The sequence below is a fragment of the Phodopus roborovskii genome, unplaced genomic scaffold (genome assembly GCF_943737965.1).
Source record: "Phodopus roborovskii unplaced genomic scaffold, PHOROB, whole genome shotgun sequence".
Taxonomy (NCBI): Eukaryota; Metazoa; Chordata; class Mammalia; order Rodentia; family Cricetidae; genus Phodopus; species Phodopus roborovskii.
In genome coordinates this window covers 8,842,920-8,856,951 of record NW_026126469.1, presented here as the reverse complement: position 1 = coordinate 8,856,951, position 14,032 = coordinate 8,842,920, and the positions used below count along the sequence as shown (strand labels likewise).

The 14,032-nt window shown below is 41.3% G+C and overlaps 1 protein-coding gene across 2 annotated transcripts in view; it reads left to right on the top strand.

Annotated features, from left to right (window-relative positions):
• Window positions 1-14,032, top strand: part of Tbccd1 (TBCC domain containing 1) — a 47,119-nt gene that overhangs the window by 13,104 nt on the left and 19,983 nt on the right. For both annotated transcript variants that reach the window (XM_051191212.1, XM_051191211.1), the window contains exon 2: window positions 4,488-4,866. In XM_051191212.1, coding sequence (XP_051047169.1) covers window positions 4,531-4,866 — 336 coding nt within the window. In that variant the 5' untranslated portion in view covers window positions 4,488-4,530. The remainder of the gene's footprint in view (window positions 1-4,487; window positions 4,867-14,032) is intronic.

The following is a 14,032-nucleotide window of genomic DNA, read 5'->3' as shown; positions in this document are numbered from 1 at the left end:
CTAGGTCAACACAAACACAGATTTTCTTTTGAATTGTCTAGTGTCTTAGTTTGTTTTCTGTTGCTATAATGAACACCATGACTAAAAGCAACCTGAGGAGCAAAGGGCTTTTTTGACCTACAGGTAACATTCCATTCTGGAGGGAAGCCAAGGGATAACTCAGGCAGGAACTGAATCAGAGACCATGGAGGAATACTGCTTATTGGCTTGCTCAGCCTGCTTTCTTATGCAACTCAGCACTACCTGCCTGAAGTGGCATAGTCCACAGAGAGCTGGATCTTCACACATCAATCATCAATCCAGACAATGCACCCATAGACTTGCCTACAGGCCAGCCTGATGGAGGCAGTTCCTTGATTGAAAGTCTTTTTTCCCAGCTATGTGTAGGTTTGTGCTATGCTGAGTAAGACCAACCAGTACAGCCAGACAGGATCTATTGTCTACTTTCTTTTGTCCCTTTTTGATTGTTTTAGCTTTTTACAAACTTAATTTATACATTAGTCTAAATAATTCAGATCTGTTGGTGGCTCTCTTCCATTGTACAGAGCATGTCTTATTGTGTGGTCCAGCTGAGTCAGCCTTAACTCCATTGTGAACACAGTTCTGCCTAGTTCTGTGAACTGGGCATTGTGATAAAATACTCTGACAAGAAGCAACTTAAGGGGGAAAAGGTTTATTTTGAACACAAGTCCCAGAAGGATAGAGCCCATTGTGGTAAGGAAGATGTGGCAACAGGCAGAGAAAGCTTGGTATCAGGAGAACAAAACAGGCATCTGTGCTCAGAAAGTGGGAGAAACAGCAATGGGGCTGGCCTATAACCCAAAGGTCTGCCCCTAGTGATGTTTTTCCTCCAGCAAGGCTCCATATCCTGAAGGGTCCATAACTTTCCTAGACCGCTCTGCCAGCTGATAACCAGATGTTTAAACCTATGAGCTCATGTAGCCATTCATATTCCAATCATAGCATTGCACCCTTGATCCCCTTAGGCTCGTGGTCATCTCATTATGAGAAAAGCACTTAGTTCAACTTTCAGAGTTCCCATAGTCTTTTTATGAATGTCAACATTGCTGTTAAGTCCAGAGTCTCTTCTGAGACTCAAGACAATCTTTGAACTTTGTAACACACTGAACAACAAAAGACAGATTACATACTTCCCAATGTACAATGGGGTTGAGTAAACGTTCCTACTCCATAAGGGAGAAATGGGAGACAGTGATGAATGACCAGGCCAAAACATTACTGAAATCCATCAGAGCAAATAGCAAATCCTTTAGAACCATTTCTAATACCCAGAACTTCAGTTTCCAAGGCTCAACCCTGCCATCCTAGCTTTGCTGCCTGCAACATGCATTTCTCTTGGACTGGCTCCACTCAGTATGCAGTCCTTGGCAGAAATCCCACCATGGTGGTATCTCAAACATCTTGGAGTACTCCATCACAACCCAGGTCTCTCTCTCTGTCTCTGTCTCTCTCTCTCTCTCTCTCTCTCACACACACACACACACACACACAGAGAGAGAGAGATCGCGCTTGGACTCAGGTGCTCTCTGAAACTCATGGGGAAAAGAAATCCATGACTTCCCTGTCACGAAAAATAAAACCCAACCAACCAAACAACAACAAAAAACTAGGAATATTGAAAACAAGAATAACTTTTCTTCCCTGCCCATCTTCTGGGTGGAATCTAAAAAGCTCCTTGAAGGCTATAGCTTGGCTGGAACTTCAGCTTCTTGCTGTGTAAGTAAGACCTTAGGACTGCCGAGTTTGGTTTAGCACCTGAGAAGAAACGTGCTCGCCCCCTCCCCCCCAGTAGCTCTTCACTGCCGCCAGCGCTGTAATTAGCCATCACGACGTGCTGACTTCGCCAGCTGCGTGGGAGGACCACAGGTCTCTGTGGCCATAGGAAACGTCCCACTCCGAAGGGCACAGCGCCAGAAAGTTCCCAGTCCCGGGAAGCAGTTTGCTACGGGCTGGAAAGTCGCCGGCCTCTCTAGCCGCGGTCCGCCGGGGCTCTGTGGTGGGAGGCCTGGCGCCTGCGTACTGAGCGGCGGCGGCGGGCGAGGGCCGCGCTCTGGCTGGAGTTGCGGAGAGGGGTGGTGTTGAGTGCTGCACTGGAGCTGTTCAGCGGCTCCGAGGAGGGAGGGACTTCCGCTGCCCTTGGGCGCGGACAGCAGACCCCAGGGAGTGTCCCGGCCCGTGCCCAGCCCGCCCGAGCCAACTCCACCCAGGTAGCAGCCCCCCCATCCCCGGGTTTGTGCCTTCCAACTAACTGGCTCTGTGGAGCCCAGTCACAGCACAGGGGGTGCCAGTTGCCCTGTTTCCATTTTAGAGAAAACCAAGGGTTCCCTCAGCTACTCAGTCTTTCCTGGATTGGACTGGACGGCCAGAGATGTTTACCTCTGTGGCCTCCCATCTGGTGTTTAAAGGCCTCGAGTCTAAGGGTTGTCATTCTCTTCTAGACCCACTCATTTTTAGAATTTCTCCTTGCACGACTTCCCAAAGTTGTAGCCATGACATTCTCAAAGCAGACCAGAACCGTAAACCACAGTGTGCTAACTAAACATTGCAGACAAGTCCCAGAACTTCTCAGAGCTTCTTGTCTGAAGTGAGGGATACACTCTCTGTCAATTATAAACTGTATTTGTTTTTATGTGTATGGATGTCTGCCTGTATGACTGCACCATGTGAATGCAGTGCCCACAGTGGAGGGTGTTGGATCCTCTAGGACTGGAGTTACAGATGGTTGTGAGCCACCATGTGGGTGCTGGGAACTGAACCCAGGTCCTTTTGGAGGAGTCAGTGCTCTCAACCACTGAGCCATCTCTGCCGCCCAATTGTTTATTTTCAAAAAGCAATAACACACCATTTTTAATTGCTCCTACCGAATGTCCTTTTCAAATGATGTTGATGATGAGTGCTCAGTGAGTGGATGTTTGGTTAGACGATGATGCTATATGGTAGTTGCTTTGAGAAGGGCTATAAGTAAGGAGTCCCAGAAATTCCATTATTTTTAATGCACATCTAAAAATCTTTGGGAAGCAATTCATAGTGCATAAATGCAGAAAGATGATAATCAAAACATATGTAATAGTTGAAATGTTTAAACTTTATAAAATGGGAGGGTTTGTTTGTTTTGTTTTGTTTTTTCCCGAGACAGAGTTTCTCTGTGTAGCTTTGGAGCCTGTCCTGGCACTCACTCTATAGATCAGGTTGGCCTCAAACTCACATAGATCCACCTACCCCTGCCTCCCAAAATGTTGGGCTTAAAATGGAAATTTTAAAGATAAAGGAGAATGAGAGGTAGGCCTTTCTGTCTGTCACTATCAACAGTCATCAGTATTTTGCCAATCTTGCTTTTATGAAAAATGGGAACCGTTGTTAAGTGTTGAAGATTAAGCTGGAGTACATTTGGAATGCTGAGATACCTCAAAAATAATACATAATTGTATATATGTACCAGAACTACCAACATTCAGAATCAAAGTAGCCTCCAATCTAGAAAAAAGGCAAGGAAGTGTCATAAGACAATAGCTAAATTCCTTTTAGTGTGTTGGGGGAGATATGAGTGACCCCCACTGGTTTTGTATTACTGTGTTTAGCAACTGTGGAAACACTTCAGGGGACTATGAGTGGCCCCCACTCGTGTTGTATTACTACTGTGTCTAGCAACTCTGGAAGCGCTGTACCTAGACTGAGCACATCAGTATATCAGAGCCCTTTCACTGCTACAGAGAATTTGTTCATTTATACTTTCTTTTTCTTCCATCCATGCTTGCATTCTTGCCTGCCACGTGGTATTAATGCTTAGTGTTGAGCCTTATGGTCAGTTTTCACATTCAGATCTCTAAGAATGATTTTTAATTTTAATTACTTTTATTTATTTAGTTGGGGATGTGGGGAGCTGTGAGGGTTAGAAGATAGACTTCAGAATTGGGTGTTCCTTTTCAGCATGTTAGTCCTGGAGGCTGAACTCAGGTCATCAGGCTTGGTGGCAAGAGCCTTTATCCCTGAGCTGTCTTGCTGGCCCTGTATATCCAAATCATTATTAACCAACTGTCTCCTAGGTGTAATTGATATTGCTGTAAAAATATTCCACTTATTTCTACCAGTATTTCCCAGCAGGATACAGCATAGTATCCCATAACAGGATGGTACTCCCCACATACACACTATTCCTTTTCTTCCTTCTCTAGGCAGGAGTATAACCTAGACCTTATGCATTTACATACGTTTCTAAAACAACCATTCCAAACAATTTAAATAAGATGATGAACCCATAATTGCTTCTTTTGTTTTTTTTTTTTTTTTTCCAAATAGATTGCAATGGAATTTGGCCAAAAGTCCATTTTGCTTTTGGTGAGGGCCAGAGCTGCTGTTACTGAGGGCATGATACATTTAAAAATAGTTAAGGGGGGGGGGGGATCACTTTCAAAGAAAAGGTGTAGGTGAAATTTGTTTCATGTCTGAAAATAAACTTTGTTTCCTAGGTATGCAAAGAAACCTCTTTGTCCTGATGACTTCAGAGATACTATGGATCAGTCCAGAGTTCTCCTCTGGGTAAAGGCAGAACCTTTTATAGTGGGTGCCTTGCAAGTGCCACCTCCACCCAAATTCAGTCTTCACTACCTCAGGAAGATAGCCAACTATGTGCGGACACGGGCCACAGAAGGTGCCTTCCCGCGCCTCTATTGGTCTACATGGAGACACATTGCGTGTGGAAAGCTGCAGCTGGCCAAGGACCTAGCATGGCTTTACTTTGAAATATTTGATAATCTTTCTTTGAGGACACCAGAGGAGCGCCTGGAATGGTCTGAAATTTTGTCCAACTGCATGACCGAAGATGAAGTTGAAAAGCAAAGAAATCAGGTATTGGCTGATGTATATAGCTATTTTGAGAAATAATTAATTCTTAACTTGTGTACTAACAGTATAGTTTGAGGTTTTATGTTATTGGCCCTTGTGATTTTTAAGGTACCATTTGAATGTTAGTATTTGAGCTTGGAAGTGTTTTGATACATGTGATCAGTTAATTAGTCTTTTTACTTACTAGCCCATATTTCTCCACTCCTGAAGGAACCATGAATTGACAACTCTTCCATTGACTTTTAAAATATTTTGGAGCAAGTGAACTGCTGATGTTATAGGCAGAGGTGCCTGATTCTATAGAAGTCTATTGCCTGCACCTTCTCAACCATCTCATTCTATCTTGACTGTTTAAAAATAACATCTACTGTATAATAGAATTAAATAATTACCATGACTGTGTATTAATTCGTCACTATTCTGTTGCTAAGGGCTATTTTTAAAGAGTTTTATTATGGCTCATACGATCAGAGGCCACATATATAGCTGTAGCAGTGGTTCTCAGCCTGGGGATCTCAACCCCTTTGGAGTCAGATAACCCTTTCACAGTAGTCACCTAAGACCATTGGGAAACACAGACAGTAGCAAAATTACAGTTATGAAGTAACGACAAAAATAATGTTCGGGAGTCCCCACAACATGAGGAACTGCATTAAAGGGTCACATTAGGAAGGTTGAGAACCATTGGGCTATAGCACTCTTGCTGGTAGAGATCTGAAGGAGTACAGGAGGGCATCACGTGGTGAGATACTGTTCTCCTGTGTTTGTACAATAGTTTCTCTTCTCTTTACAAAGCTACCAGTATTGAATCTCAGGGCTCTGATCTGATGTCTTTGTTTGATCTTCATCACTTCCTAAGTCCCACCCAACACTATAGTCATATTGTTTCTACCCTCTTAGTCCCTCACCATGAGGAGTAAATTTCAACATGTGTAACGAGTACGGTTTTTCCACCCGCCACCAGTCTTGTCCGGCTGCCCCGACAGCCCCAAATAATACACAGAGAATCTGTATTAGATATTATACTGTTGGCCAGTTACTAGTTTCTTATCGGCTAGCTCTGCCTTAATTATTAGCCCATTTCTGCTGATCTATGTATTTCTCTTACCAGGGAGCCGGCGGCATACTGCTTGCTCCAGACTCTCCATCTTGGCTCCTCCTTCCTACTTCCTATTTCCTCCTTGTCTCCTAGTCCCTCCTATCTTCCTTTCCTATTGGCCGACAGTGCTTTATTATTAACCAGTATGAGAAACATATATACATAATGGCATCTCCCATCATCTCCTCTTTTCTGTTTAAATAAAAAGAAGGGTTTTAACCTTAACATAGCAAAATATATCACATAACAGTTATCAAATAAGAATCACAGTTAACACTATTTAGTCCATTAACATTTATCAAGATTTAAGAAACTATTCCATCATCTATTTTATCTTTGTGAGTCTAAAGTTCTATATGTAACTTATCTTTAATCCTGACTAAGGAAAACTATAACCATAACTATCTGTCTTCAACTCCTTCAAAGACCACAGAAGGATAGTATATAAACTCTAGATATGACAGAGACATCTTGCTTTGTCAGTCACCTGAAGTTCTATTGTAATCTTCCATCTTCAGCCCATAGGCCATAGTGTGTCTGGCAGACTCTTCAGCAAAGCAGGAAACTTTAAACTGTCTTCTTGTATTGGCAGTTTGTCAGTCACTTTTCTCTGTGTCCTGCAGACTGTCTCGCAGACTCTTCCATGAAGCAGGAACTCTGTAGCAATGTCCATCTTGAATTAGCAGTCACTTTTTTGTGGGTCCTGCATGTCCAGTATATACAGCATAAAGTCAAACAGTCCAGACAAGAGCAGTATCTTGTCCAAATGGCTAGTCTTGCCATATTGGAAGTAAACTCCATAACGTGTTTTTTTAATGTCTATCTTCCTTTCTGACGCAGGTGGTGTTGCCAGGAGCATTGGTGCCTCTTTGTCAAGAAAAACCCTAAACCATTTTAAATGCCATATTCTGTAGGTCTTTGAAAGGTTTGAAGAATTTCTATCTATCTCAAATACATCTCTGTGTATCTTGAAAACCTAACTAACTTAACTCTAAGCTTTGACTATCATAGGTAATTATCTATAATCTGTACTACATTATATTTCTATATAAACACAATACCTAAACAAGAGGAGAAATACACATCTCACAAAATTGACATTAAATTGTATCAATAAATGAAAATCCATTCCAAAACAAAGTAATTATATCAATACCATAATTCCCTTTTTACCTTTAAAAATAATTGGCTGTGATCATTACCCATTTATAACCAAGTCCATTTAAATGAAAACAAACATTTATAAACAATATTTGGGAATTTGGGCGTCGTTCTTTCCAAACTACTTCCTGCTGATAGGGGGCGCTGTCGTGGGGATCCTAAGAAGATGGCTGTAGTCTGCAAGGCTGCTTTGTTCAGCTGTTTTGAATGTAGGATCACCTGGTACTGTTTCAGGCGGTCTGGCTTGCTCAAACCACATTAGTCTGGAAAGAATCCACAGCTTTTCAATTTCTGTGGAAACAAAAATAGAAATCCTTTTCCCCAGTAACTTGTCCTTGAACTTAAATTTTTGAGTCAAAGCATTTTTAAAATACATAAATTGAATTAATCCAGCAGCATTTCCTTTATCAGTTGTTGTTATTTTCTCAGCAGTCAAACAATGTAGAGACAACACAATAGCATACAGTAACCAGATTCTCTCTGAGCTTTTCATCTTTACGTGTCTTTATTATTACTCTGTTTATTTTACTTTTATTTTTTTATTTTTTGACATAGGGTTTCACTGTGTAACTCTTATCTGTCCTGGAATTTACTCTGCATACCAGGTTTACTTTGCAAATCACAGAGATCTGCTTGCCTCTGTCTCCCAATTGCTGGGATTAAAGGTGTGTGCCACCACACCCAGTTCCTCTTTGTCTATTTAAAACCATTTTATTTTTCATGTCTACGTATATTTTAAAACACACTGTAAACCTTTAGAGGTTTTTTCTTAATATGAATCTGTCTTACTGTAAATCTTTATCTTTTTCTGTCCACGAGTCTTTTATCTGGTAAACAACAACATTGCTGAAATGAAAGTCATAGTTGTTTCTGTCAAGGTTTGCCAAAGATGGCGGCGACTATTTTACCGCCAGCAGTGAAAGCTGTGCTCACTGCCTTGGTCTGCATGCTGCCGGCTTGGAGATGTGAGCACTGCCATTGCCAGCTCTGATACACACCAATAAATTGTTAGCAGAGTTATTTAAAAGCTGTGCGGTTTTTTGCCTTTTATGCTGAGTCAGGAATCTTCCCTTAAAGGAGCTGCGCAAATATCTGCTTGTCTCTAGCAAAGCAGAGTTCAACTGAGAAAAATGCTGCTACCAAGAAACCTTGCTTGTCTCTGTTCTTTTGTTTCTAAAACCCTTTTTTAACTTTTCTTAAATTTTAAGTGGAAGTTCTTAATAGCCACGTGGGCGCCATTTGTAACGAGTACGGTTTTTCCACCCGCCACCAGTCTTGTCCGGCTGCCCCGACAGCCCCAAATAATACACAGAGAATCTGTATTAGATATTATACTGTTGGCCAGTTACTAGTTTCTTATCGGCTAGCTCTGCCTTAATTATTAGCCCATTTCTGCTGATCTATGTATTTCTCTTACCAGGGAGCCGGCGGCATACTGCTTGCTCCAGACTCTCCATCTTGGCTCCTCCTTCCTACTTCCTATTTCCTCCTTGTCTCCTAGTCCCTCCTATCTTCCTTTCCTATTGGCCGACAGTGCTTTATTATTAACCAGTATGAGAAACATATATACATAATGGCATCTCCCATCAAACATGAATTTTCAAAATGGATAAATCATATCAAAGCCATAGCATTCTGCTTCTGTCTCTTGCTCCACACAGCTCATGCTCACAGATAGAATCTGTAAATAATCCCAAAGTCTTAACTTATTTCAGCCTCAGTTACAAACTCTAGTGTCTCACTTGAGATTCAAGGCAAGCTCTTCAGTTGTTAGACTGTAAACAAAAGTTATCTACTCAGAATATATAGTGGCACACACCTTTAATCCTAGCACTTGGGAGGCAGGTGGATCTCTGTGAGTCTGAGGCCAGCCTGGTCTACAAAGCTAGTTCCAGGACAGCCAGGGCTGCACAGAGAAACCCTGTTTCAAAAAGCACAAAAGGAAAAGAAAAGAAAGTAGTACCCAGAGCACATCCAGATGCCATCAGAGCAGACACAAGTGGTTGAGCCTCCAAATTCTCTTGTCTTGGGTTCGGGTTGTACCCCTAAAGCTTTATGTAGTTCTTCCTCTATGTCTTTGCTAGGCTCAACCCATACTTCAGCTTTCAGTTCAGAATCGTATGACTGTGGCTTTCCCAGGTTGGCATTGTAGACTGGCAGTTCCCAGTTGCAGAGTCCTGGTTGTAGTCCCATTCTTATGATTTCATTAGGCATTGACCCTCTCTAGCAGGACCCCTACCTAAATCTGTGTGGCCTCAAGTTTTGCTTTGAAATTGGGGTGGAAGCTGCCATACTTCTGTAGCTCTTGCATTGTGCGTACCTACAGTATATGCTACACTAAAAGCTGACAATTGCTCCTTAGTGGTCAGAGAGTGCAGAGTGTGCTTCTGGAAAGCAGGAAGGAGAAGGTGAAGACTTATGGAGAGCATTCTGGGCACTCTGAAACACAGACTTCTGAGGTGCCCTCCAGGTCTCTTTCCTGCTGTCCTGATACTTGTGGCCTCATTTCACCCATGCTGATTTCTTTGGCAAGGTTACTGGATGCACCTCTACATGATTATTCTTTGCTTCTTTGCTAGATGACCTGCAAATCTTTCAAATCCTTTTGCTTTGTTTCCTTTTAAATTAAGCATTCTGTTCTTAGATGGTGCTTCTACTTCTGTTTTCTTTTTTCTCTACACTCTTCTTCATGAAGTTAAAAGGTAACCTGGGAACAGCTTGACTGCTTTGTTGTTTGAGTTTTTCTTCTGCCTGGCACTCTAGTTCATCACTGTAAATTCTGCCTTCCATAAGTCTCTAGGTGGATGAGGGCAAAGCTCTCTTGCAAGAGCTAGCTCAAGAGTCCTGGGAGAGTGTTATCTCCTCTGAGGACAGTGTTCTTAGCAAGACCTAGAGATCTCCTACTAGATCTTACCTTGTACAGGTCCTACCATCTCCCCATATTCCCACCCCGGGGGTCCAGCTTCAATGCATGATCACTTGAGGACAAACTACATCCAAACCATAGCAGACAGCATCTCTGCTACCAGGGACTCCATAAGCAAGTGAAAAGGTCACACATTGAAGTTCAGAAACAGACTTGAGAGTGATTCATTCTTCTAGTCAGAATGACTTCACAGAGTATATTAATTATATACAGTAGTTTAATTATAGCAGCATCAGCTTGGGCCAGTAACATCTTATTTCTCATTTGTCCAACAATCCTAAACAGCTGCACTTGATGGGATCAATCTCTGGGCTTTTGTCCAAGTAGTGACTCAAGAAGCCATGTTTCTGTATTTTGGAGCTACTTAGTGTTAATGGCTCTACAGGGGGTAGGAGGGTAAAGGGGATGAAATAAGAATGAAATGCAACAGCTGATTTTCTGCTTATTTTCACAGAGGCCACATGAGCTGTGGCTCTCTTCTAGGTTGTGGTTAGCAGAGAGAAGGAATTGATTCCTTGTAGAACATGCCTGTTTTTACACAGATGGGAAGAGCAACAGAGTAGGAGGAAATGGATGCCTTAGTCCTCACGATGAGCCAGAGGATAGGTCTTTACTGTGAAGGCCCAGACTATCTGTCACCTTCCTAAATTTCTTCCACGTCCATTACTATTATTTTACTAGTTCATGTGTTAGGCACACATAAGTTCGTAACATTTAAGAAAACTTTCTTTATACATATACATATACATACATCATATATATATATACATACATACATATATATATATATATATATATATATATATATATATGGCAGTATTGTTAGCTAGAGGCATGGTACTGTATCACAGACCTGAAGAACTAAATTATTTTGTGTAATTGAGGCTTTGTTAGCTTTTGACACCTGCCTATTTCCCTCTTCTTCCAGCATTCGACAGTCACTGTTCTACTGTACTGTGGATGTAACTCTTAGAATTTGGATGTACTGTGGTTTGAGTATGGTTGGAGTGTCTTCTGTGGTGTCCCATGTTGAATTTTAATGCTCCTCATGAGAGAGTAAGAGGGTACAGGCTTAGTCTGAACAAGATCTGATGGCACAGGCCTCTTATCCCAGCTGTTAAACAGACAGGAGAATCACAGGTTCAGGGCAGCCTGAGCTGCAGAGTGAGTTTAAGTCTCGCCTGGGCAACTTAGTCTCAAAATAAAAAATAAATAGAATACATACATACTATGTATAAAAAGATCCTAATGACTCCACCAGACAAACATTTTCAGAAAAGCAGCAAAATGTAAGACCAATGTATAAAAATCAGTACATTTTCTATATAGTAAGGATGAACTTGCTGAGGAAGAAATGGGGGGGGGGAGGAACGACAAACAAACAACCTTGGAATAAACTTATTAGAGGAGGTTAAAGACCCACAGGGAACACTTTTAACACCAGAGAAGGAAATTTAAGATGACCCAGAAAATAGAAAGGACAGCAATGATCATAGATTAACAGGAATGATATTGGGGGGGCAGTATTGCCAAACGTGATCTACAGGTTCTTTACAACTCAAAATTTTGATGACATTCTTTACAATACTAGGAAAAGCAATCTTAGAATTCATGTAGAAGCACAAAAACCCTGAATAGCTGAAACAGTTCTATGGTGAAAGAGCAGGGCTGGAGATGTCATTATACCTGATCTCAAATAAGGAACCACAGTAACAAAAACAAACATGTAGAATAATAGAGGACTCAGAGAAAAACGAGCACAGCTACAGCCTGATTTTCAACAGAGACATGAAAAACAAACACAGGGAGAAGTGATGTTGTCTTCAGTAAGTGGTACTGGGAAAACCGGATATCCATGTGTAGGAAAATGAAATTAGACCCTCTTTTCTGAATAAAACCAATGAAAAATGCATCAAATACCTGAGGCTCTAGAGGAGAGCAGCATACAGTGCAGACATAGGCAGGGCTTGCTGAGAAGAACTCTGAGAGCACAGGACACCAACTCAAGAAGTGATACTGGGGATTGCGTGTGATTTAAAGCTTCACGGCAAAGGAAACATTCAGAAGAGTGAGGAGACCGTCACAGAATGAGAGAAAATGCACACTGTACATCTAATGGGTTGATAACTAGACTATAAAGAACTAAGGAAATTAAGCAAACTGAAAAATACAGCCAATAAATGGGTAAATGATTTGGATAACAAGTCTCAAAAAAAATCTAAGTGGCAATAAATATATGAGAAAAATGTTAAGTGTCTTTAGCCATTAAGGAAATGCAAGTTGAGAGTGCTTTGAGAATCCAGCTCACACAGGCACAATGGCTGTTGTAGAAGACAAATGACAAGGAATACTGATGAGGATGTGGGGAAAGTGGAACCCTCACATACTGCTGATGGGAATGTCAGCCAGTGCAGCTACCATGGAAATCAGCATGAAGGTACGCCCAAGAGTCTTCAGTGAGCATACCAAGGAGATAGTTGACGTCCATGTTTACTGCTACACTACACTGTACCCAAATACAGAATCAGTCTAGTTGTCCATCAACAGATAAGCGAATAAAGAAAATGTATATATGCCTAATGTAAGCTTCTTCAACTGTAAAAGAATGGAAGTATATAATCTATAACTAATATGCATGGTTTATGTGTAGGATAATGTCCTAACAAAGCTAATTAAATTTAAAATCACACTCCAGAACCTAATCTAACTACAGTGTTTAGTGATCAGGACTAGATAAGGTCATTAGAGTAGACTTAACATTGATGGATTTGTAGGAGAGAGAACAGGTAATATGTCACTCCCATTCTTGGCATCTGATACCCCCAGGCCATCTTGTGACTTTAGCTGAAGAAGGCCACTACCAAATGGATGGATGCCTTGCATCTCCAGAACTGTGAGCCAAAATAATTTCTTTTTACAAAGTAGCCTGCCATGCATAGTCTATTATACTGTAACAAAAGGTAGATGAATACAACATATAAAGGAAGCCATAGTTACCTTTCTGTGTCTGACTTACTTTGTGTGTGTTTTCTTTCAGTCTGTGGGTAGGGCTATATAGGTGTCTGGAAAGATGAGAATCAAAACAGATACAGAAAGTACTGTTTCCCCAGCTCTGACAATGGGACCTGAGTCTTTGGTTTCTGTTTGTTCAGTTTTTGTGGGCCAGTCTTGAAAGTGATAAATATGAATTCATCTACATTCCATTGACTGTAACTCATAGTAGCTCAATATTAACTGCAGCTGAGACTGGGAAATGAAAGCCACCTGGATGTATACCCTGAAAGAAGAGAAGGATTCAGCACCTATGCAGTGTCTGCAGCATAGGGCTAATAGCTAAAGAAGGCGTTGGAACTTTGTCCCACAACCACTAGGTGGAGGGTACTGGAGTTAGTCATTAGTCACATGTTTCTTCCAGTATTAGATGCTAGGTGCCTAGACATGAAGATGAATAAAATGTTCATGTTTTTTGAATGTTTATTATGTACCATAGTTTTAGCTAGTTACTATTAAATAGGTAGTTGCTATTAAAATAGAAAAAGAAAGACTCTTTCCTATCTTATGGGAAGACTGCTTGAAGCAGCAACGATTGTTAAACTAGATGTATAAAATCTATAATTGTCAGTTATCATATTGTTACTGGTGATCAGGGCCCAGCTCAAGTGTTACTTTATCCAAGAATTGAAAATGTAGACTCACACAAGTTTACAATAGAAGCAAGGTAATTTTATTTGGAGTAAAGCGGTAGTACAGATTAGGAGGGTTACACTGTCAAAACTGACAGCAGGCCACATGAGTGAAGACACTGAGGGGCCCTGGACTGGAGTCTAGAGTCTTTTTATGGAGTATGATAGAAGGAAGAGCTGGTTATTAAGGGAAATAAGGTGGTTCTCTATTTTGATTGAAAGCTTGGATCATGTAATCATGTTTTTCTACTGCATATGCACCTCCCCACAGTGTATCTGATTTTAATCATGTGCATCCCC